General features: G+C 33.5%; 1 protein-coding gene across 1 annotated transcript in view; it reads left to right on the forward strand.

The window, feature by feature from the left end:
- The window catches only part of SNTG1 (syntrophin gamma 1), a 317,880-nt gene that overhangs the window by 99,682 nt on the left and 190,686 nt on the right, over positions 1-27,512 (forward strand). Inside the window, exons 7-9 of the mRNA XM_046642673.1 lie at positions 6,448-6,550; positions 11,409-11,491; positions 17,539-17,669. Of these exons, the coding sequence (XP_046498629.1) occupies positions 6,448-6,550; positions 11,409-11,491; positions 17,539-17,669 (317 nt within the window). The remainder of the gene's footprint in view (positions 1-6,447; positions 6,551-11,408; positions 11,492-17,538; positions 17,670-27,512) is intronic.

Raw genomic sequence — 27,512 nt, forward strand, 5'->3', positions numbered from 1 at the left:
AAAAGATAGATAATGTATCTACATTTAACTTGCTAGTAAATTAATTACGTTAGTAATAACGTCTTGCTGTTTATCCAGGTTTGCTGTTTTGAAATAAAGCCTAGTTGGTCATAGTACAATTTCATTTGTAACTCATTGTATTTTATATGCTAATAGTGTATTTAGAATTGTTGCATCTATGTTCATAGTAATAAAGTTCTCTTCTTTCTTTTCTTCATAATATTTATGTCAGCCTTTCTTATTAATATTCATTTTAGTTTGATTTAATAACAGGAATTGAGGAGGTTTGAATAATTTTATGCTGGAATAATTTCTTCTTTAAGAATTAGATAAAAATTAGTTTTGAATCCATCTGTTCCAGATGCCTTTTTTCAAGGAAAACTTTTATCAATTTTAAAATTTAATCTGCTTAATATAACATAAACTAGTCAATTGGCTACATAACAATTAAAAATTATAGTTTGAACCATTGAGCAAATCATCTTGGAATTAAACAAGTGCTGAAATAGCATTTCTGTAGCCGTGTGAACTAGCTAACAATATATTCTATTGTGGAGTTAAAGTTCGACTTCTCTGGGAAGTGACTTTTCACTCACTTTTATTACATAAAATCTTGTTTTAATGGGGTCTTTGAAAGTGATAAAATTAGTTTTAGTCATAGATTTAAATCTTTCAGTAAAATTCGGTCAAAGATTTCAACATTTTTGCCTCACTATAGTAAATAGTTCTTTTTCACATCGAAATTCATTGGCATATTATCATTATTATATCCTGGTTATGCTGGGATTTATTGTTCAGTCAAATTTCATTTTTAATTTCACTATTTACCAAAATCCAAAATTTCTGAATACTTGAACACTATTTTAGGCTGGAACTTTATGAATTGAAATATATTAAAATTTTAGTAGTTCTTTTTTAACATATAACCAAGTATACCTTTTTACGGAGGTTTCATTTTAAAATAACATAAAATTTAGACTAGAAATGCCTACAGAAAGGCTCCCATTGAACATCTTTATATTTATGGAGTGTTTTACACAAATTAAAATGCAGGAAAGATGATAAATAAAAGAATCTGTGAACTGCATCCTCAGGATCCTCAGGAATGTCACATTACCCTTCTTGTGCCATTATGTCCACAATATCCTAATCCCCATTCCTCACTCCATCTATCCCTAGGTTTTCCACTTCTGTTCTGTATCCCTTTGTGGTAGTAATTCAAGGTGAGAGATGATATTTCTAAATTATCCCAAATTCATTTCTTAATTTGCATTGACTTCTCCAAATTCTGCATTATATTTGATTTCTCACAGATGATTCACCCACTGCTTCCAATGGTGATGTGATATGATTTTCCTAGGTACAGTTCTATATGCTATTTTTCAGTTGGATAATTTCTACTGTTACAGTTGATTATCCACTCAACAGTGCCAGGTCTTATGAATATTATAGACTCCTTCTTTGATCAAGCATTTCTCTCTTAAGAAGGCCCTGAACACTGGCAGCCACTATGACTCATGTGTACTTTGTAGATGTGGTTGTATACACCTATACTCAAACCACAGAAAGTGTGGGATGCTCCCTCACCCTGCCACTCTGCAGATTTATCTGTAAAACCTGCATGTGAAAATAGATACACAATGGCCAGAAGACTCTTATCCCATTTAGGAGAGCCTTTAAATTACAGTTTCATCTCAAATTTTTACCCTATAATACATGTAACAAGTTAAGTTATTTTTTTCCCAGAATGTACAAGTCAATGAATAAAAAATGATTTGATTATTCAGTATGTACAAGTAATCACTAACCTAACATGAATAGTAAAGCATGTTATAGTGTCTAGTGTTAGCCTAGTTGTTTTGTCTGTAAAGCAACTTGTTTAAAATCGTTCCTCAAACTCTTCCTTTTCAGCCAGAAGTCAGGAGATAAGGAAATGATTTACTTCACTTAACAGCATTTCAAGCCCAATGCTAATGTGAAATTCTGGTAACTGTTTTCCATCATTGTCATCAGTGAGCAGCAATACTTATCTTCCTCTCTTGAGATCTGCATCTTATTTGGTCGTTTCGACATCATGCTAGGCTAGTAACCATAATCCATGCAAGCTGTCTCACTGCTCTTGTTGCCACTGAAGATATGTGTGTGTGTGTATATGTGTATGTATGTGTGTGTGTGTGTGTGTGTATCTTTCCTGATGTGTGCTTAAGGTACGTCCATGCAAAGCAAAAGCCCTCTTTTCATCAATTAAAAACAATTCCAAAAGTTGGAATGGGGGAGATGGATGAATAGGCAGAGCACAGAGGAATTTTAGGGCAGTGAAACTACACTTTATGTGACTGTGACAGTAGATACATGTCATTCTACGTTTGTCCAAACCCATAGAATGTACAACACCAAGAGTGAACTCTAATGTAAACTAGGGACTTTGAGTAATAATGATGTATCAGTGTTGTGTCATCAATTTTAACACAGGTATCACTCTGGTGGGAGTTGTTGATAATGGGAGAGGCTAAAAATGTGTGGGGTCAGGGAGTCTAATGGAAATCTCTGTACTTTCCCCATAATTTTGCTGTGAACCTAAAAATGCCCTACAAAGATAATGTCGTTAAAAACTACAAATATAAAACAGGGGCTGGCCCCTTGGCTGAGTGGTTAAGTTTGTGTGCTCCGCTTTGGCGGTCCAGGGTTTCCCCAGTTCAGATCCTGGGCTCGGACATGGCACTGCTGTTCAGGCCCTGCTGAGTCAGTGTCCTACATAGCACAAACTGAGGCACTCACAACTGGAACATACAACTAAGCACTGGGGGTCTTTGGGAAGAAGAAGAAGAAAAGAAGAAAAAAAGAAGATTGGCAACAGTTGTTAGCTAGGTGCTAATCTTTTTAAAAAAATAATAGTAGTAATCCCCAGCTATAAGCATTCTTGACTTCATACACCAAAGCAGTGATGGATGGCTAATTCTTCTTTAGAATCTCCTGTAAGATAGAGTGGCTTCCAAGGGTAAGGAGGAAAGAGTAAAGAACACAAAATGATTTTATGAAGTTTCCCCTTTTACAGATAAATGGAACTTAAGAACACTCAGTTCATGAACTGAGTTGCTAGGTTTGTCGTGGTTTAATAGAATAAACCTATAAGTATCTAAGTTATTTCCATTTCTCTTTTCTATTCTTATTGATTGCCATCATTTTCCAACTTCTCCCTTTTCTCATATACTCACCCAAGGCAATATGAGAGAATAACAGTGCTAATACATTATCTGATTGAAATGCATTACATTTGATTTGCACCATAAAATGGAATTAAAATGAAAAAGACAACTGGATTTCTTGGTGCAGATTTCTGATTTTGCAGGAAGATGACATTCATCATTATTCGTGACATATGACATGCATTTTCAAATCTGACAGTATCAGGCTGACGAAATATGCATTTAAAGCATAAAAGGAAGCCCCCCCAAAATTTAAAACATATTATCTCAATCCACTTCACTGAAAATATGAATATTCCTGCATTAATTAAGAAGTGTGTTTATGTCAAGGACTTGAAATTGTGATACCCAGAAAGATACTCATAATCGACTTTTTATTAAAAACAAAACAAAATTCTCTATCTAGGGTGAAATTTTATAATATTTAAAAAGTTTTTATTTTCCTAAATTACTTGTGAACAAAATTTCAAGACTGAAGTATAAATGTAAAACTTTAAAAGAAAAGCAGTTGCCCTTTGCCTTTTCTGTGGCACTCATATTTAACTTATACATGTCTAATTTATTCTCATATTTACACTTAAGAAGCTCGTACTATTTGTTTATTAACACTAGATATTATCTATTGTACACTTACTATAGAATATGAGTCTTAAGCTATTGCGTTACACTGCCCCATATATTTCACTGCCTCACAAACTCCCAATACAGTTACATAATAATAGTTATATCCATATTAAATGTCAATGTGAAACATAAGCCAAGTTCATACTAAGTCAAAAGCTGAGTGAAAAAACAAATTTGGTTTGTGAATGAGATTGTCTTGAATCTGTAGAAAAGTAGCAAAGAATTGATATCTTCACAGTATTATGTCTAGCAATCCATAACATAGCATGTCCTTCCATTTGTTTAAAAATTCGTTATGTTTGTTATTAAATCTAAATCAATTGATTTTTATATATTAACTTTGTATCTATGTTATTCCATACTAAACTTCCTTAATAGCTCACCTGGTAATGTCTGATATAATAATGTCTATAGGTTCTCAAGGATTTTCTATGTTCAAAGTCATGTGAACTCTGAATAATGACAGTTTCATTTCTTCTTTCAATTCTTATGCATTTTGTTAGCTCTTTTCTTGACTCATTGCAGTAAGACATGAATAAAGATTAAGGAAAAATGGAGATAATGGATGGTTTTGCCTCATTTCTTATCTCAGAGGGAAATGTTTCAATAATTCACCATTAACTATGATGCTTCTTAAATGTTTTTTGTGTAGACTCGTTATAATATGAAGGATACTCCTATGCATACTCAATTTTATATGAGTTTTTATCAAATGGATTTTATCAAATGTCCCTTTGCCTTTATTGAAATGATTATATAATTTCCTTCATTTTTAAACTTTTTTGCTACTTTTAATGTGATGAAATATATTGACTTGTGTGTGTATGTTTGTATATTTGCTATTGTTCAGGTTGGGTTAATTTTATTGTTCTGTCCTCAAGTTTACAGATTCTATTTTTGTCATCCTCACTTTATTATTCAGCCAGTCCAGGAAGTTGTTAAATTTATGTTAGTGCATTTTTCAGTTCTATAATTTTCACTTGTTTTTTTTTCATAATTAGCATTTCTTTGCCAAGATTTTGTAATCTTTCATTTGCTTCAAGAGGATTTGTCATTTCTTGTTGAAATATTTCGATTAGGGTGGCTTTATATCCTTGTCAGATAATTCCAGTATATGATTCATCTAGTTACTGTTAGTTGATTACCTTTTGTCATTCAAATTGTGGTTTTCCTGGTTCTTGGTGTGACATGTTATTTTATTGTATCCTGGACATTTTGCTTATTATGTTAAGAGAGTCTAGCTCTTATTCATGATGTTTTTTTTTTTTCTTTTTAGCACAAATTCACTGCTATCACACAGGTCCTAGTCTAATTTTGTGGGCTGTGGTTCCATTGACAATATCATTTTTAAAGTCTATCTGGTACTACTGGTCTCATTGATTTACCTTGTGTCACTAGAGCTCCACTGTTCCCTACTGGTGCTGTTTGAGGAGGTGGAAGGAGCTTCCCCAGGGTGGGCGACCTGGTGCCACTAAGTGGATAGAGGGATGCTTTATCCAGCAGTGGGTAGATAATTCCTCCGATGGGTAGAAGTATTTAAGACATCTCACCTCTGTACTAATCCTCCAATCCTGGGGGACCTAATGAGTTCTTCTTTCTTCTTTATACCTTTCAGAGTTCAGTTAGGTTGTCTCTTGCATTTTCTTCAGTGTTACAGCTGTACTTACTGGGTGAATCAGAGAGAAATGAATCTATGCCATCTTGTTGGGACCAGAAGTCATTCTATTTGGCCTTGATAGACAATTCCTTAATGAATTGAGGTTGAACATGTTTTCTATATGTTTGAAAACAAGTTATGTTTCCATATCTATTAACTGCTTATTTACTAATTATTCTTAATTCTCCTCTTAGTTTATGTGAGATTTTAAAATTCTAAATATACTTATATCTTTTCCAGGTATGTTTCTGTAAATAATTCCTCAGCTGCTTGCACTTTGTTTAATATTGCTTACATCTGTCTTGATATAATTTTTGTTGAAATTGACAGTATTTTAACTGGCAGAACTAGAAATGGTAATGCTATGATTTGGAAAGCGTTGAGAGTTATTGATAAAAACAGTCATCATCATTACTCCAAGTTTTAGGGGAATGGAAAAGAAAATATGCAATGATATACTAGGAAAATAATATATAATTTTTGCAGAAGAGTTTGAGTGAATTGGGGCAATTTTCTTTGACTTGAATTGGCTCTCTGGTCAACATCTGCAGGGTCATTTATTCTTATATCTCCAAGTGGTGCATAATAGAGGCTCAATAAATGTTTATTAAATTAATAAATTCAGTGGCTTCAGCACTACACCTTTCTGTATGCTTCATGATCCCTCATATTGCCAAATATAGAGCATATACTCATGAGAACCTCAATAAATGCGAATGGAAGGTGATGACATTGTGAGTGAACAGGGACCATACAATGGTGGGAAGAAGAACAACGTTGATGGTTGTATTTCTGCAATGTTAGATAATTTATGCCCTCTATCTCTCATAAAATGTTTCTAACCTCTAGGGAAAAAAGAGAAGTGGAAAAGACAACCAATCGTATTAAGGTTTTACAATCATATAAAAAATTTCATGAACATACTGATAATGGTTCCATTTTTATTCTGTTTTAATTTAGGTTCAGGTTCTTCGAAATGCTGGAGAAGAAGTTACCCTAACAGTGTCATTTTTAAAGAGAGCACCTGCTTTCCTCAAACTCCCACTGAATGAAGATTGTGCATGTAAGCATTTATGAAGAATAGATAAAATGCTCACATCATCATATTTACTTTCTAAACAATTATTTCCTGACAGTAATTGGTAATTTCTTTTTAAATTTGAAGTTTCTGTCTAAATACAAAGACTTTTATACCACAAAACATTCTATTAACCCTTCTGCAGAGGAAATAGATATTATTTTTCATAACGTATTCACTACATTTGCAACTATTTTCTAACCTATAATTGGAGGCATATATTTATTTTAAAAATGAATATCATATCAAATATATACATTTTGTATCTCTATTAAATTTCATTGATAACATTTGATGACATATCTTCTCTAACTGGAAAATGATATACTTTTATTTGGCTGCTGAACTTGCTAAGCAAGCACGTGCACTTAAGCTGTCCCAATGAGAACAAAGAGATTGAAGGAAGCAGCAGTCTATGTGGAAATGTAATAATTTTGACAAGAGCTGCTTAAAAATTTCTGTATTATTTGTATATTTTGAAATTAAATGTACATTATCTAATTGTTAAAAAGTAAAAGAAGAATATTTTTGTTTGTTTGTTTTTCTTTTCTTTTTATTTTTGAGGAAGATTAGCTCTGAGCTAACATCTGCCACCAATCCTCCTCTTTTTGTTGAGGAAGATTGGCCCTGAGCACGGCTTGATAAGCAGTGCATAAGTCTGTATTCAGGATCCAAACTGTCGAACCCCGGGCCACTGAAGCAGAACATGCAAACTTAACCTCTGCACCACCAGGCCAGCCCCGAAAGAAGCATATTTTTTAACAAGTACAATTTTCATGCAATGCAAATTAAATGCACACACAGTTGTATTGTTTCTGACTAATGCACATGTTTGCTTAATCGACACTCCTTTATATTACAGAATGCTTCCCCTGTGCCTCTTCCCAAGAAATAGCCTAGAAATAGAAACAACCATTGATTTCATTTCTTATCATTATATATTATTTTTGCTTCTTATAGAACTTTTTAGAAGAGTCATACTGTATTTGTTCTTTTATGTTGGCTTCTTTCTTTTTGAACTAGCACTTATGTTATATATTTCAGTAGTTGTTCATTTATATTGCTGTTATATTCCATCATATGAACATAGTACAGTTTTTTAATGCCTCATCTTATTGATAGATAAAAGATCTGTTTTCAGTATTTTGCTATTATAAATAAAGCTACTATGAACATTCTTGGGCGAGGCTTTTGGAAGTCTTACAATTTTATGTCACTGCTATAACTACTTAGGAATGGAATTGCTAAGTCACAGGATAAATGTTTAATTAACTTGTTAACAAATTGCCAAAGGTATTTCTAAGGTGGACATATATTTTAAAGACCTCTTGCCATCCACTCCAGCAATGTAAGAGAGTTCTGGTTGCTCTCCATTCATTCCAATATTTAATGGTCAAAGATTTTTTTCAGCCATTCCATTGAGTGTGTAGTGGTATCTTATTGTAGTTTTAATTTGCATTTCCCTAAAGACTAAGGATGATTAGCTCTTTATTATGTGCAGTTTGCATATCTTATTGGCAGTTTGTATATCTTATTTGATAATGTGTCTGCTCAAATTTTGCCCATTTTTCTATTGGTATATCTTTATATTCTCACACTGCAGGAGTTTAAAAATTTATTCTGTATATAAGCCTTTTGTCAGTTATATGTGTTAGAAACACTTTCTCTCAGTTGATGGATATCTATATTTTTTACTAAAGCTGTCTTAGATTTGCAGAAGTTTTTAATTTTGATAAAGTCTAATTTACCACTTTGCTGTTGTTCTTATTATATATGGTTATTGCTTTTTGTATCTTCTCTAAGAAATATTTGTCTACTCCAATGTTGCACAGAGATTGCCTTACATTTTTCCTAGAAGATTTATGGCATTGGTTTTATGTTTAAATTTATAATCCATCTTATATTAATTACTTTTTTTGTGTCTGAGGTAGGAATCAAAAATCAAGGAATCACTTTATTTCCATTAATTTATGTGTCTATTGTTTCACCAAAAGCATAGTGTTGGTTACTGTAGAATTATAATGCCTCTAAAAAGTCACCTAGGACCGATTCTCCAACTTTGCAATTTTTCAAGAATGTTTGGTTATTCTAGGTTCTTTTCATTACTGCATGCATTTTAGAAATAGCATGTCAATTTCTATTAAAAAAGTATTATTATTTTGAATTGGATTAAAGTGAATTTATAGGCAATGTGGAGAATTAACATTTTAATGACTTTGTCTTTCAATCTATGAACATTATATAAATTTCCATTTATTTATGTTTTAATTTTTCTCAGTAACATTTTTGTGTTTTCAGTGGGAAAGTCTTGCATATTTTTCGTTAAATTTCTTTTCAGCATTTTGTTTTTTCTATGCTATTGTAAACGACATTTTAAAAATTTCATTGTTATCTGTTGCTAGACAATGATAGAAGTACAATTTTTTTATATATGACATATTCTGCAACACAACTTAATTTTATTATTTATCCTAGTAGGATTTTATGTACCTTCTTTAAGTTTTTCTACATATACAGTTATGTCATCTGAAAATAAAAAGTTTTGCTTCTTCCTTTCCAGTGTGTATTTCTTTAGTTCCTTTTTCTTATCTGTCACAATGGCTAGGACCTTTAGTAAAATTTTGAATGAAGTATCAAGAGCAGACATTCTTCTGTTGCTTAAGATATTAGGAGAGAAATTTCCAGTCTTTTACCACTAAGTAAGATATCAGCTATAAGTGTTAACTGCTGCCCTTTATTAGATTGAGGAAGTGCCCTGCCGTTCCTAGGTTACTGACAGTTTTTCTTTCGCTTTTTTTTTAATATAAGTTGATGTGTAATTGTCTCAAGTATTTTTTCCCACATCCATTGAAGAATTATATATGTTTTTGCTTTTTTATTTTGTTGATATGGTGAATTTTTAAAAATTGATTTTGAATGCGAAATCGAGCTTGGATTCCTTGGACAAACCCACATGGGTCATGAAGTATTATGTTTTTTTATTTATTGCTGGTTCCAATTTGCTAATGTATTGCTGAGGCTTTTTTACAATCTATGTTCATGAGGGATATCCATATGTACTTTTCTTTTCTTGCAGTGTGTTAGTGAGATTTTGATATTAGAGTTTTTATGTCTTCATGTAAGTAGTGAAGTGGTAATTCGTCCTCTATTTCCAGAAAGATTTTAATGGTGATAGCACCTTTTTCTTCAGTGATTGAATAAATTCACCAGAGAAGCAATCTGAGTCTAGAAATAAAATTTTTATCTTGATAAATTAATCTCTTGAATGGATGTAGAAGTTTTTTGATATTCTCTTTTCTTCTTTTGTAAGTTTTGGTAAAATTTTTTTCAAGGTTTTTTTCCATTTCAACTAAGTGGTCAATTTATTTTCATGAAGTTATCTATCATTTCTTTTTATTATTCTTTTTAATATCTGTTGGCTTGCAGTACTGCCACCTCCTTTATTCCTAATATTAGTAACTTGCATTTTCTCTCTCTTACTAAATCACTTTGCTACGGGTTTTATTAATCCTTCCAAATAACTCATTTTTGTCCTCTTTAATTTTGTCTATTTTTTTTTCAATCTCACTGTTTTCCACTTTTATTTTTATTATTTTCTGTCTTCTATTTACTTTGTTTTAATTTGCTCTTCCATTTCTAACTTAAGATGAAATCATAGTTCATTAACTTTATATCTGTTTTCTTTTTCATGTATATATTTAAATCTTTAAATTTCATTCAATGGATGCTGTCACAGAATTTGACATGTTATGTCTTTATTTTATTTATTTAAAAATAAATGTTTTAAAGTAACATGTGTTTGCCTTAAAAATAGCATCTCATAAGACCGAAATGCAGATAAACATCAAAAGTAGCTAATACAAAGTATACAATCCTTATGATGTAAAGAATGGAAAAACTATATCCATTTTATATATGTTTTGCTAGTATAGCAAAACAGCCTATTATTCCCTTCTTAGCATCAGGAAAATTACGGAAGTTTAAAGTAATAAAAGAGGAGAGAAAAATCATTTATTTTTTGAGTACATGGGTTAATATGTTAGGAATATTTCATATGACCTCTAATATTCAAATATAAGTATAATAGTTCAAATAAAAATTGAGACTCAATTACACTAATAGCTCATAATTGTCAACATTAATAACTCCAAAAAAAGTAACCTTTTCAGAAAAAGTAATGAATCAGAAATCAAAAAATATATATTATAATCCTGACTAAAGATTACTAAATTGTGAAATTTTAGAAAATCACAAATCTTTAAGAAATGCATTACTCATCTTTAAAAAATAGATATTAATGGATTTCTCGTGAGGATGTAATACGAAGTTTTTTAGTTGTAGTTTCACAAAATTAGATAATGTCAATGAGGGTTTTTCCAATTATAGTACATAGCAAGAGCACTTATAAAGACAGAGCACATGCAAATCATTTTGCATGGTGGAAAATTATGGTACCTAAAGATAAGATTTTCCAGTAGGTTGTAACACAACATTAAATAGAATTTTGGAGACAAACAAAATCCTACACTACTCTAAGTATGGTTCATAAGTGTAGGCCACTTTGTATAATGAAATGAAACAATGTTTTTTATAAGATTGTGTGTTTTCATTAATTAGGACTTAATTTTATGAAATCAGAGGTAAATATTTGTAGGTCTCTTTTAGGGCCTCACTTTAGTCACTTAGTTTACGTGTAAAACTCTGGCTTTGATGTAAGTGAAATAAAAATTCCTTTTACTACCTAACTGACTTGATGTATACTGAAATATAGAATGTAGAATGCATTGGTCTAGAATCTTCTGGCACTCTAACCAGTGTGGTATTGTGATTTTGTCTCCTGTAGGTGCGCCAAGTGACCAGAGCAGCGGGACATCTTCTCCTCTGTGTGACAGTGGCTTACATCTCAACTACCATCCCAATAATACAGTAAGATGACCATAGTTAAAACTAATTAAGAGATACAAAAAAAGCCCAAGAAAAAAATACATAATTACAGTTTGCAAAAACTGCTATTGAATCTGGTTTTACTGATAGATTTGAAATCCTTGGTTGCTTCATCACTTAAGTATTATGATAAGCAAGGAAGTGAAAAATAAGCAGTTTAGTTATTTTTTTTAAAGTCATTTTCCTCCTTTCAGGTCTGTGTTTAGCTCTTTGTAAGAAATAGAGACTTTTAACTTCATGAGGTCACGCATAACATCATTAATTATTTTGCAACATTGCATATTATATGTAACTTTATGTTCTAAATGATTTGAGATGATTTTTATTTTGCAATTATTTAACTAAAAGTAGCAGTTAGTGTGCCAGTTGTTAGGATTTCTTAGCAATCTTCATGTACACTGGGGAATTAGCACAAAGTAAGAAAATCTAACCTACACGTTGTTAAAATGTAATGACCGTTAAACTATGCATATATTTAATAATTGATAAAATTGGCATGTTTGTTTTATATACATTTTATAAAATGTTATTTTTTAATTTCATTTGTATTTTCGAGTAAACAGGTTTTTTTGCTTTCATAAATATTCTTGAAAGTCCTTGCATTTCACCCTTTATAACATTCACACATTCTATAGACTGAACACTTCTCTCTGGCCATAAGTCTAACAGTTATCCCTCGTGCTCACTGACATGAAGAGTAGCAGAGCTGACTTTAACCGGAATTTTATTCTTCTATTCCATCTATCAGGATATATAAGACATACAGGTGCTTCTTCTGATGTGTATGATTCATCCTCCATTTGAAATCCCTGACCTAATTGTGACATTTTACTTCAAACTACTCCTTGTGAACGTCATCCGGCTTGAGTGACCCTCACTGTACCTAACTATACCAGTAGTGTTCCTCAGCTCAGAGCCTTAGGTCCCCAATTCTTTTATATCTATTATTGGTGGGGTTTTTTTGCTCCTGAAGAAGAACCCTTGGCAAGACCAAAGGTTATCTCTACATGTGTAAACCAGCCACATCTGGGTGTATTTCATCTGACCTTCTCTTTTGTTTTTGTTGCCAGAGAAATAATTGTCACACTATAGATATTTAAAATGCTGATCTTTAGAAGGTGGCAAGATCTGAGTGACTTAAATATTGATTTCCTAATGAGAAAATAAATGAATATATACATTCCATGCTCCCATCAGTTCCCTTCTCAATTCTACAGATTTCTTACAATCTCCAGCCAAGTCTTTACCTTGTAGTAATTGCTTTCCTCATCTTCTTCCCCTCCAATCTAGATGCTCTTGATACTTTCGATGCCCTTCCAGTCCCCTTCCCTGGGCTAGTGCAACCACCCCAGGTGCTGTGAGTATTTGTTGTCCCCATACACAGCTGCTCCTTCTTGTAAGGAACCTCTGCCTGGGAATCAGGGCTCACCACTCACCTCCAATGACCTAGAAAGAGGGGTACAAAGGTAGGCCCCTTGCAGGGCCTCAGCAGATGACATGGAGACCTTGCTTCAGGACCTCAGCTCTTTAGTCAGGTTGTTCACTGCCTCATCCACTCTTCCCTCAGTCCTCACAGGTTGCTCCTGAGAACTTTCCCTCCACATATCCCCCACACAAGAATCCCCATCTCAGCTCTGCTCCTAAGACAGGAGGAAGAGCTATTTTGCTTTAGTGTGGCAGAAAGATGCTTGGTAATATTTTATTAATTCCTGTCCCATGCCTTTGGATACCTCTATAATAATGAGAAATAGATAAGTCAGAGTGGATGGCCTATGGGTAAGAATCATTCTGGTTTGTTTTTAACTCATTCCATTGGCATACACAAAAAATCCTATAGAATTAATTTTATTAATTGTGCCTGTATATGGTTGCATGATACAAAGTCTTCCTTTAGAAAGCTATAATTAGAGCAAGAAAATCACTCAGTAATTCTATAACAAGAGTGTACCAAATCATTTGTCATAAATATTTCTTACTAGAGTCGTGTATTTCCATTTTTAAGAGGCAAATTTTATTTTTATTTTTAGCCTTGGGATTGAACATTATTTTGACATAGCTGAAGATCTTTAAGTGTAAGAAAATTAATGGTACTTCTCATGATGCTTTAGAGAATAAAATAAAAATCAAGGCTTATGTAAATTCAAATAAAGTATATTAAAAATAAAGACAATAAACTCAATGTATTTCAATTAAATGAATATTTACTGAGAATCTATTCCATGGAAACACTCTTCTAGGTACTAAGGGGAGAAGCTAATTATGGTCCCTGACCCAAAAAGTTTAAAATCCAGATCTTTACACAAATGCATAAAATTAACTGAAAGATAAGCAGAAAAAGAACAATGGATATTAGCATTCGAGACTTTAAATATCAACTTAATTGGCCTCAACAAAAATTGAGAGACTACGAACCAAATATGTGCTCTGTTTCCCACCTGGGAATTAGGCTTCAAGCCTGATGAGATCATGCAGACTTGCCCAGCTGGTGCCCCCTATGTTTCTGTTCATGCCTTAAATAGGCTTTGATGCAGGAGTGGAGAGTAAAGGACATTTCTACTCAGAGGTTTATAAAATTAGGAGCAGTCTGACATATCACTAAACAACAATGAATAGTGGAAATTTGGAAAGAAGTGTGCATTGTGAGGCCTATTTTCCACAGAATGTGTACATGTTATAGACAATCTCCTTAAGAGAAACATTCAGTTTTCTGATGTGTCTAAATCCTCAATTCTATCCTGGGACCAGGTAACTCCATGTTAAATCCCTATGCCTTAATTTTCAGAGAATAATTAGAGCATTAATCAAAGCAAATTTTGAGTAAGAAGGTGCCATTCTAGTTTTCTGAAACATCCTTAATGTATTTTAAGGCATCATTTTAAGCAAATAGGAAAATAGCACCTTATATCACCTTACATCACTCCACCGTCTTACATAAAAAACATGGTCTAGTCCTTCTAAGGACTTGAGGTCACCAATTTTAGGATACATGAGAATCACCTGGTTTGCCAGCCGAGGCGGAGAAGAGGAATTGCTTTGTGCCCACCAGGAGACTTAAATTCAGGTAATTAGCTAACCAGGTTCTGAGAAATATTTTTCTTAGCTATATACCTTTAATGAATCCTTTCTGTGCCAACTCCTTAACAAAATCTGGATCAACATTTTGCCCTGTATGCAATTCTATTTGGGTAGATAATTGTTCTTCATGTTATTGTGTGGCAAGGTACCTTGAAATGTGCTACATTTTGAGAAAAGAGTCTATTTTATGTATTTATTTTTTGAGGAAGATTAGCCCTGAGCTAAGTGCTACCAATCCTCCTCTTTTTGCTGAGGAAGACTGGCACTGAGCTAACATCCATGCCCATCTTCCTCTACTTTACACGTGGAACGCCTACCATAGCATGGCTTTTGCTAAGTGGTGCCATGTCTGCACCCCGGATCCAAACAAGTGAACCCCAGGCTGCTGAGAAGTGGAATGTGTGAACTTAACCACAGCGCCACCGTGCCGGCCCCAAAGGGGTCTATTTTAAAGCAGACTATGTAAATGCCACTTTTCCCATTCACACTATTAATATTATAGGAAACAATATTCTTGATGAATAAAGCTCTTGAAAAGTAGTTATGGGCCTTAAGACCATAAAAATCATAATGTTTTGGATCGTTTTTATACAATTAAAACTAATTCTAAGACTACTGCTACAGAAAAAGACAAAAGCAAATTTATATTCTCTTTTCATAATTAAAATAAATAAGGATAAATAATCTTTGAAGAACATTAGCTATTCCACTATAAATAACAGATTTGTAAAATGAAATACATTAACCCTTATTAGTTTAATAGCTGAAGTGGGACTTATATTTTTTATAAGGAGGAAACATAAAAGGAAGTGAGGTATTTATAACTTTGGTATGTAAAGGCATCAGGTTGAGATGCTACATCATAGACGTGTCAAAGATCACATGTATTTTCATATCTTCCAATCCATGAAGTCTATAAAATGTAATTTATAAAACTAATGATACTCGTCTATTGGTGAAGGGAGCTATTTGTACTTTTCATGAAAGACGAGGAACTGTCTTTAAATAATTTGCCTAAATTATGTAGCAAAATTGTGAAATAATCAAGACAAAAATCTGAATTATTCTTTCCATCATTTCACCTTTGATTGTAAATGTGAAATGTGCTATGATAGTGTGTTGGCTCAGGAATCAGAAAGATGTAGGTCTGAGTAAATCCCGGCACTGCCATTTTCTGGCTGGATGACTAGGGTAGATTATTTACTGTAAAACTTCTCAGGATTGAGCCATGTGCAATAATGTCCTTTGAGAGTGTTTCATCCATATGCTATATGGGCTTAGCTATAGAGCAGTTTGGTGCCACATGGGACCCTGATTAACCCTATGGTCAGTTCTGGCCTGGCCACAGAAACTTAGTCTGTTTACCCTAGTGTGTCACATAGGGTTATTATTTCAAGTGCCTTATGCAGAAAAGATGGGTAAGCAATAATTTAATGCTTCTAGAAAAGCTTTAGGTTTTGCCTTGGTAACAAGAGCCTTGTGATAGCCTTATCTTTGGAGATAGGCACGGTAAGACATACAGAGTTGAAATAACCTGTCCCTAGGTTAAAGGCCTAGTCAGTTGGGAAATTGTGATTTTGAACCCAGGTGGTCTGATTCTGATTCAGAGCCTGAGCTTTCACTACCCTGTTGTCCTGCCACCTAATTGACCCCTGTGTCATATGCTGACCATCTATAACATCTGACAGCAAGGCCAGGAGAGCAACATGAAACCTAGGTTTGTGCCCTTGCAATTACCCGATAAACATTAAAAGCAACTGTCTTGCATCAAAGGATAGGTGTCTGAGAGAATATTTACCAACCAGTAAGGGGCCCCTCACTGCATGATCTTAGCCAGTTCACCTTCGCTGTATTCTAAACTGCTGTAAGGATTTAATAGATTTTTATTGGCACAGTTGGTGACAATTAACATGATAATGCCAAAGAACACTCAACCTTGAGTGAAAACAATGGAAGGTTTTTGCTCCTAAGCAATTTTGAATTGAAACCTGAAAGAAAAGGTTAATAATATTTAGACTAACAAAGTTTCAACATCAAGACTTAAATAGAATCTTCTTCTAACATCATCACTCAAAAATTATAGAATCTATAGAATAGAAAGAAATCAGTGTCGGTAGCTCCCTGATCAAATTGAGACTTTGCCCCTACAGCTGATGCCAATTTAAATATCAACATTATCCCATGTACTAGTGCTAGGAAGGAATTTTAGCAATGAAGCTGACACGATGAAAGAAACATAAATCAACATCAAGTGAAAAGCTCAAATTTTATTCAAATATATGTCTGTTCTATACATACATAAAAAACCCAAACTTCTAATGAAACTTAAAATACATGTAATTTTAAACCAGCAGAAGTTGACTGAACATGACATTAAGACAATATAAGAAAATACAAACATTTTATAAACATGAAGTTAAAACGATGGACAAAGATTTCCTTGAGTAGTTTTAAAAAGTTGTTTTATAAGTGCATTCATTCTATTCAAAAATATTTACTACTAATTGATAATTCACAGGACTTATATTAATCTCTAGCACCTGGGAGATACTCAGAAAGTATTGGCTAATTGAATGAACTACAACTTATTTTTATTTTTGTTACCTACTAGCAATTCAGTGTTCATTACAATTACAGTTTTGCCCCATCTTTCCCCTTCTTGAATGAATTCAGCTCTGCACACTTCTGTTTTTTTCTTCCTTCTCCCTGCTCCATTTTTTTCATATGATTTACTAACATTCTCAATTTCAATGATTTCCTCCTCAATTTCTTATTAGAATTCCATTAATGAAGAAGTTAAAGAATACAACTTTACTGTCAATGAATGTGGATTTTTTCTTGTGGTACTCTGTTCATTATTTAGGGGAAAAAATATTCCCCAAATGAAAAGGGTTTGTGACACACAAACTCAAAACACGGAAATGAGCAACACTGAATGTTTCTGTTCTTTTCAGGACACATTATCATGTTCTTCATGGCCCACCTCTCCAGGCTTGAGATGGGAAAAGCGATGGTGTGATCTTAGACTGATCCCTCTACTTCATTCACGTTTCTCTCAGTATGTGCCTGGGACAGATTTGAGTCGGTGAGTTCATGTTAGTGAGTTCTGATTTCCGGTTGATTGAAAATGAGACCTGTAGTCAAACTTTTAACATAATATGCCTTATAATTCTTATTTTCAGCATTTTTCTAATAGTAGGAAGAAGAACTAAAAGAATAGTATAATGACAGTAAAACAGGAATCAGAATCTAGTGATAAAAAACTAAGTTAAAACTCTGATTCTACTACTAACTTACTGTAATGAATTCAGGGTCTTTAATAGACATAGTTTCATTGTTTTTTTGTATTTCTTCTTGTGCTAGTTTTAGTAAGCTGTTTTTTTCTTTCTCAAGATAATTGTATAGTCCATTTAAGGAGTAAATTTATTTTCATGTAGTTTATCATACTCCCATATTATTATCTTTTGAAATAGGTGTGGGATCACTAGTAATGTCCTCCTTTTCTTTCTTTCTTTCTTTTTGTTTTCTGGTGAGCTAACATCTGTTGCCAATCTTCCTCTTTTTTCCTAGAGGAAGATTGGCCCTGGGCTAACATCTGTGCCAATCTTCCTTTATTTTATATTTGGGATTCTGCCACAGTGTAGGTTGCTGAGTGGTGTGTAGGTCTGTGCCTGGGATCCAAATCTGTGAACCCCGGGCCACTGAAGCAGACTGTGTAAACTTAACCACTACACCACTGGCCTGGCCCCCTCCTTTTCATTCTTGAAATTTGTTTTTTCTCTTTTTATCTGAGTTTTGCTAGAGGGTTGTAAATTTATTTTTTTAAAGGTCTAGTTTTTAATTAATTAATTTTTTAAAAGGAGTAATTTTGGGCTTTGTCGCCGCTCTTCATTATATGTATATATTGTAAATTATGAGTTTCTGCTTCTTTCTTGTCTCCATTCCTTAATGTCTTTGACTTGATGTTTTTGTTCTTATAGTTTCTTGAGGTAGAAGTTCTATGGGTCCAGAAACTTTATTGTAAAACGTGGTATTGTAAATATTTTAGACTCTAATGTCTTTGTCACAACTATTGGACTCTGTCTTTGTATCATGAAAACAGCTACAGACAATATATAAATGAATGGGCATGGTTCTGTTCCAATAAAACTTTATTTATAATAACAGGTGGCAGGCTAGATTTAGCTCATGTGTCATAGTTTGCCAACCCCTCGTTTAGTCACTAATTTTTCAGACTTTCTTTCCTACTCTATGTAGTTAGAGCTACACATTTCCATCAAAGCCTACTTTAGCTATACCCACAAATTTTAACATTACATCTTGGTTTATTTATAGTGTTTTTGAGTATATCATTTTGTATAGTTTTTTGAGTGGTTGCTCTAGGTACTACAATATGCATACATATCTTATCACACTACTGGTATTGACAATTTACCACTTTGAATGAAGTCTAGAAAAATTACTTTTGTGTAGGTCCCTTTATCATCTCCACTTTGTAAGTGTAATTATCTTAATTTCTTATGCATACATCAAGCACTGTATTAGGTGGTATTATGCTTCTTCCTTTAGTCATTAAAATGATTTTAAAAATTTGTGGAAACAAGGATAATCTATTATATTTAGCCCAATGTTTATCCACTCCAGTGTTCTTCTTTCTTTATGAAGTTCCAAACCTTCTGTTAACATTTCCTTTGTGTGTAGAGAAATTAATTTTAGCCATTCTTTAAAGGTGGATTTGATAGCATCAAATTCTCTTAATTTTCCTTTGCCTGAGAATATCTTTATTTTACTCTTATTCCCAAGGATAGTTTTCCTGGATATAGAATTTGGAGTTGACAATTCTTTTTCTTTTTGCTCCTGGAAAATATTGTGCCACTGCCTTTGGGCCTCCATGGTCTTTCAAATTGATGTTCCCTATGTATAATATATTCTTTCTACCTTGTTTTTTTCTTTTTTTTAAATTTTCTGAAGTCAATTATGATGTCTCTTAGCACTGATTTCTTTGGGTTTATTCTATCTGGAATTCACTCATCTCCTTAAATCTGTACATTTATGACTTTCTCCAAATTGTGGATTTTTTTGGACATTACTTCTTCAAATACTTTGTCAGTCCCCCTCTCTCGTCTCTCCTTCTGGCACTTTGTTGATACACGTTAGTTCTTTTATTATTGTTCCACAGATCCCTGAAAATGTATTCTTTTTTTTTTCAATCAGTTTTCTTTCTATTATACAAACTCAGTAAATTCTATCGATCTGTCTTCAAGTTCTCTGATTCTATCCTGTCATTTCCACTCTGCCATTGAGCCCAATCAGCATGATTTTATTGTTTTGTTGATGTGTTTTTCAGGTCCATCATGGCCACTGGGTACTCTCTTATAACTTATATATATTTTTTGGCTGAAATTTTCTGTTTTTTTATTCATTCCAAGAGCATTTGTAATTGTTTGTTGAAGTATTTTTATGATGGTTGCTTTAAAATCCTTGTCAAATAATTTCAACATCTCATTTATCTAGGTATTTGTGTCTTTGGATTGCCTCTTCTCATTCAAGTTGTGATTTTCCTGGCTTTGGTAAAATAAGTTATTTTTTAAAACTTTCATCTTGAACTTTTTGGATTGTAAATTTTGAGAGTGTTGATTCTATTCAATCTTCTTTTCATAGAGAATCCCTTTGTTGAGGTATAGTATGAGGGCTAGATGAGTGTGTATGCTAAGTTCCTTGCTGAAACCATCCCAGCAACAGGGAAATGCTGACACTGACTGCATCGTTGAAGATATTTGAGATCTAAGTTTGGCATAGCACTCAGCCCTGTTGACCAAACCCTAGTGAAAGAAAGACACCAACTTGATTCCTCATTGCCTTTGAGTGAGGTGTCAGCTCAGTTCCTTGCTTGGCCCTGCTGCCACATGGGAGGGTAAATGGGCAGGGCCAATGCACATTTCTTTGTTGCTACAGGATGGTAGTAGAAGCTCAGCTCTCCAGGGAACCCTTCTGACAAAGGGGAGGGTATGAAAAGAAAGCTGAGACAACCAGCCCCTCCTCACTCTACCTCAGTGATGACAGGTCAGAGTTGAGGCTGAGCTCCCTGCTGAGCCATAGTGGTCAGTATGGAAGGGGACACAGAATACTGACTAGCCCCATCTCATACCATCTCACCCAGTATAATTGCTACATAGTGGGTACAGAAGTTCAAGTTCCCACTGGACCCCACTGACACTAACCTGGGGGAGAATTGGAATGCTGCCTGCTTCTTCCAAGTGGAGGATGGAAGATCAGCTTCCTTCTTGGCCTCTTGAACATCACCAGGTGGAGGAATCAGAGGATGGATGGAAGAACAGTTCTCTGAGGGGTCCCATGGAAACCTGGGGGGAAGGGCAGTGGTTCCATTGATGTTTGACTAATTTGAGCAAGTTGCCAAAAAGGTTTAATGCTTTCAGCCCACTCATTTCCTAGCCCTTTAATTAGGGAGAACAGACTTTCCTCAGAGCCTTTTTCTGACCTGCTGTTGGTGATTCTGGGTTGGAGGCTTCTAGACCATCCTGTCTACAGACAATATATGGGAGGCAATAAGGAAACACAGGGGACTTAGTATCTTGTCATTCCTCAAGTCCCAAGTTCCCTAGGCAATCAGCTTTATCCTTTCACCTTTCAGGGACTGGTTTTACTTGCTGTTTGGTTATGCCCAAGGTTCTTTAATAGTATTAGGGAGCCCTCTTGGGAGGAATGGGTCTACTCTTGCTTGGCCAGGACTGGATGTCCACAAGTATTGATATTTATGTTCTTTCTTATTATCCATTTAATGATATTTTCTAATTTTTGTTATAATTGCCTCTTTGACTCATGGATTATTTAAAAGTATATTGCAAAATTTTAAAATATTTTGGAATTTTTAAGTTATCTTCCATATTGCTTTCTAGTATAATTTCATACTGAATGAGTTCAACCCTTTGATATTTGTTGAGACTTGATTTCACTCAGTGTATGAATAATTTTGGAAAATGTTTCATATGCACTTCAAAGAATGTGTGTTGTCATTTTCTTTAGTGCAGTGTTCTGCTTATTTCAAGTGGGTCATTTTTGCTCATTAGTGATTCTGATCCTCTATATCATTAATGATGTTTTTGTGTGTTTATTGTATCAGATATTGAGAGAGATGAATTGAAGTCTCCTACTATCATGGTGGCTTTGTGTATTTCTCCTTTTAGTTGTGTCAATACTGTTTAATTCTATGTTATTATATACAAGCAAATTTAGAATTTTTATAACTTCCTCATGTATGGTCCTTTTGTTGATATGAAATGCCCTATGTCTCTGGAATTGTTTTTTGCCTTCAAGAATTACACTACATATCTACTGGCTAATATTTACATTGTATATTCTTTTATCCATTTCTTCCAACTTTTCTTGGTCCTACTCTGTAAAAATATCTCTTCTAATCTGTATATATTTTGTCTTTTTTTTGGTCCAAAGTAAAAATCTTAGTCTTTTAACTGGATTCTTTAGTCTAGTTACTTTTAATGTAATTACTGTTATATCTGGGATTATATCTACAAGTTCAGTATTTGTCTTCTGTTCAACACTCTAGATTTTGTTTTTTCTGATGAAGTAGTTTATCTTGAGATAATCATAGATTCATATGCAGTTGTAAGAAATAATACAGAGATTTTGTTTACCCATTTCCCAATTGGTAACAACTTGCAAAAATATAGCACAATACCATATTCAGGACATTGACATTGTAAAAACCATCACTCTTTCAGATATTCACATGTGTGAGTGCATGTATGTGTGTGTTTAGTTCTATAGAATTTTATCCCATGTTCACGTTCCTGTATCCACCTACACAGTATAGAACAGTTCCATCACTGCAGAAATACTCCTGTTGCCCTTATATAACCATGCCAGCATCCCTCCTCCCCTAGCACACCCCTAACCTCTGACAACTTGCTCACCTGTTTTTCATCTCTAATATTTTGTTATTTTAATAACACTGTGTAAATGGAATCCTACATTATGTAACCTTATTGGATTGAATTTTCTCACTCAGCACATTTCTCTGGTAATTATTCCAAGTAGTTGCATTTTTCAATTGTTCATTTCTTTTTATTTCTGATAGTATTCCATGGTATGGATGTACCACATATTAAAAATTTACCCCTTAAAGGACATCTGGGTTGTGCCAATTTTGGACTATTCTAGATACATATGCTATGAACATTTGTATATATTTTTTGTGTGTGAACATACTTTTTCATTTCTTTGGGTAAATATTCGAGAGCTCAATTACTGAATTGTATGATAATAGCATATTTAGTTTATTAAGAAACAGGCCCATAGTTTTTTTAAAGTGGCTTTACAATTTTATGTTCCCACCAGCAGTGTATGAGTGATCCATTTTCTCTACATTTTGCCAGGTTTTGGTGTTGTTGCTATCTTTTACATCTGATACATATGTAGTGATATATCATTGTGACCTGAATTTGCATTTCCTAATGATGTTGAATGTCTTTTCATGTGCTTATTTGTCAACTGAAATCTTCTATGCAAGAAAAAAGTTCTTTGTCTCAACACACTAGTTTTTGTATTCTATTTTATCTTTTTTTAACTTTTTTGCAATAATTAAGCATTTCTATTGTTTAATATTCTCTCTATTATGTGTATACATATATATATATATATCCTTTTATTTTGTTCTAGTTATTGCCTAAACATTACACCATATGTCTTAGTCCTTTCAGGCTGCTATAACAAAATACCACAGACTATGTGGCTTATAAAGAACAGAAATTTATTTCTCACAGTTCTGGATGCAGGAAGTCCAAGATCAAGGCACCAGCATGGTCAAGTTCTCTGATGAAGGCTGTCTTCCCGGCTTATATCTGACGTCTTCTCTATGTTCTCACATGGTTGAAGGGGCTAGGGATCTCTTTGGAGCCTCTTGTATAAGACACTAATCCCATTCATGAGGGCTCCACCATCATTGCTTAGGCATCTCCCAATGGCTCCACCTGTTAATACTACCACATTGGCCATTAGAATTTTGTCATATAAATTTGGAGGGAAGCACAAACATGGTACTATATACATGATTTATTTGCATTTAATACAATTTATTAATTTTCCTCTTTCAGAAAATGGTAGAAACTTAGAATACTTTAATTAACTACTTTATTCCTTTCCTGTCTTTGGGAATATTTCTGATATAATTTTAATTATATATGTATTTTAAATGCCTCAAGGTATGTTATTATTTTCACATAAGTAGTTATTCAAATGTGTCTTGCCTTTAATCTTTCTGTTTCTCTTCATTTATTTCCTTTGGTTCTATTTTTGTTCTCCCTTAATAACTCTCAATATTTTTATTAATGGTATTTTTAAAAATGTGTATATTTGTTTTATTTTGTTTTGTTCTTACTTTAAAAATATTTTATACAGATACACGATGCAGAAGCATTTAGCTAAAACAGTTTATGAGAAAAAAGAAATTGGATGAGTTCAAATGACTCCTTACATTTTTATTTTTATGGTACCTCAGCACATCAACAGCTTTTAGCAATTGAATTAATTGCACTTAATAAATATTATAGTAATAAGCAGTTATAAACATAGCACTATTCAGAGCAGATTGTACAGCAATTCAGATTCAAGAGCTAATTTATTGTTCACTCATCACTTAATAAATGTTGCTTTAATGTCTGTAAGTGGGAGGTGTTGTGTTTGGTTCTTTCCCTGAAAGAGCTTACAAGCAAGGACAATTGAAACAGTAAATGGAAAAGAAAAAAAGAAAGGATAAATTACTGGCCCATGATGACAAGTATAGAAAATTATTTAGCTTGGTTCAAAACCTATGATATTATTTGTTGGTTGCTTTTGCCAAGGCCCATCATTTTAAATTCAATGATATAATACTTCTCATATTTAATTGCAACAAAGTTGTGTTGCTGTCATATACTATTGTGTAGATGTGAATTAAAACATCACAATGTTTTTTATCTGTGATAAAACAGTTTATGTTCATCATATAGTAATGACCCTGTCTTAGAAATATATGTTTGATTTCAATTCTGAAGTGTCATATATTGCAAAACATTGCATCATCAGGGTATTAGAACAGAAAGTAGAGGTTGCAGGAACTTTCGCTGTTCTTTTAATCTCTAAGATTTGTTTTCGTATGTGAAAAATTATATATTGAATATATAAATGTTATATGCATAATATGGTATAATATTTCTATTTGGATTTTGGAAACATAGTATTTAACTCTGTACATTCAATACTTAGCATGCTTTATGCCTCAAAAGCACTAAATAAATGTTTATTCAATGAGTTTTAATAAGGAAGAATTCCATCTCTCAGTTTGTTTTTTGAATAGGAGTATCATCTACTGCATGCTCCTTAAACATTATGAAAATCAGTAGCACTGAAATGAAGTCTACAGTTTTGCACTATTATTTTTAGAAAATTCCAATGACAGCAGAATTTCTAGTGCCCTTCTAAGAGTGCTCAGTCTTTTTCTTCTGAAGTGAAGATTTTTGAGATGATGCCATACTGGGCACCTATGGATGAAGTTTAGTATCTGAACAATAAGCTAGGATGGTGATAGTGCTTCCAATAATGCAAGAATCTTATCAAATGATTTCTAATAATACCACCAAATAAGAATCTGTTTCATAATAAACACTTAATTCACAGTTGTTCACTGAAAAGTGGGACTTTTAAGAATGTATATTTTAGGGAATCTGAGAAGGAAACAACCAGTGAACATATAAAATAGAAAAATACAGGGAGGAAAAAAGAACTAACTACAATATTATAATATCACAGCATATATTGTGAACAGGATTTTAAGGAGAAGAAAGTGTCAACTACAGAAAATAAATACTGAAAGGACTGAGAAACAGTAATTAATTTTGAGGTGACTTTGGGTAAATAATTGGTGGAGTGAATTGGATTGAAAAATAGTTTGTTATAAGAAGGATATTGATGGTAAAGAAAGGGAAACGATGTGTAAGGATATGCTATTCATAATGTGATGTGGGATTAAAGGGGGATACTAAATCTGAGGCATATCATGGTCATGGTTACTGATTGAGGAGAACGACTCAATACTAAAGAGGCTGGAAGAAAAACAGAGTCCCTGTTTTGGTATACTGCTACTCTTGCTGTTCCATCGCTCTTTTGTTATATGTGGTCCTATACATGTGGATCCAGAGTGAATCAACGGATTGAGTTTTTTACACTTTCACAGATAGGCCAGCAGGTGCACTACGTAAACCAGGAATAATTGATGACTTTCAAAAAATATTCAACTAAATAACATTAAGATGCTACTTGATTTCACCTACTCCATGAGCCGTACAAGTGTCCCTTTGTCTAGTACAATCTTCATAAATACTCCACTTCTTCACGTGTTCTTATAGAATTGTACTGTGAACTTGAGGAAGAAAGTGCCATAACTCTCTTAAGGTATATAATGCTTCTCTCTGGAAAAGATCAAAATTCCTTTGGACAACTCTACATCAACTTTGCATAGTTTTTTCAACCTGTAGAAAATTATCGCATCAAAAACTCTCTACTTGTTTCATTTCTCAAGTTTGTGACATACTTCTTCAATGATATAAGTCTACCAATTGCATTTTAATATTTTTCATAGCCAAAGAAAGAGTCCCAGGGAACTTGAGTATCTCTGGGAAATTGACAAAATCAGTAAGGAATTACCATTGAAAGAGCATATTCCAGATAGCTTTAGGGTAAGATGAAAGATTTGTGATTGATAAAATGAAAGGATGTATACTTCTAAAGCCCATAAAATTATAAGAAAAAATAGGATAAAGACATACAATATGGTGCTTCTACTGGCTAGACACTAGATATTCAAGAGTTGGAAGGCAAGGCTATCTTCTCGGAAGGACATAAAGCTAGGCAGGATTCAGGAATTGAAGGAAAGATAAACTATGGAAGAGATGTTATGAGGAATAGGATTATCCAGTCACAAGAAATAAATAAAATGACTACTAGGTAGGCAGGAGAAACTGCAAGATATATAATGTTGACTGCTGTGAGGGTAGAAAGATAACAAAGGAGATAAAAGGAACTAAGTTAACTGATTCCCAAAGACCAATTACATTGGAACTCTTTTGCACAAAGTATTACTTTTCCCGTGGAATCTTGACACTTTAAGCAGAAAAGGCTATAAATTTACCTAAATTGAAGTTATTGAGAGCTGGAAATTAGTAAAGTAGAAACAGCCAGAGGTCAAAATGAGAGAAAATTTTAGGGTGGGGAAAAAACCACATAATTGATATGGATGAACAGGGAGCTCAGTCTAGGGAGGAACACAGATATATCCTGAATAGATTTATGGAGAAGGACAATTGGAAGGGGTAAAAAAAACAAAAAAGAAAAAGTTAATTACGCAATGATGGAAAGGAAGAGATTATGGTCAAAGAACAGAAATGTCGGAATTTAAGTCTGATAGTCGAACTGTCTTCAATGACAAGCAGATCTCAAATTATCAAAAGCAGTGGATTGTTAAAATAAAATGGGGATGGATATTTTTGCACTGACCAATTAAACACTCAGGGCACTAGCACTGTGCCAGTACTATGAGCAATGGAAAGTAACACACAGAGACCCTTTTTCATGGAGGCAGTCTACTAAGAAAGAATGATATGTAGCAAATACCACAGAGAACAAGTATTACAGTAAAGGAAGTAGGAAGACTGGGAGCACTCAGGTGGGAAGGATTCCCTCCAAATACATGGGTTATAGAAAACATCATGGAATAGGTGGCATCTAAATTACCTTTTTAAAATTTGAGTTGGATTTTGACAGGTAAAAATAATACAGCATTTTTAACAGATTTTCAGGTTTTAAGAAGCCTAGTCCATAGTCTTCAAAATACAATTTGACGGAACATTCATCAAGA

The sequence above is a fragment of the Equus quagga genome, chromosome 16, assembly GCF_021613505.1.
Source record: "Equus quagga isolate Etosha38 chromosome 16, UCLA_HA_Equagga_1.0, whole genome shotgun sequence".
In the NCBI taxonomy this organism is placed as follows: Eukaryota; Metazoa; Chordata; class Mammalia; order Perissodactyla; family Equidae; genus Equus; species Equus quagga.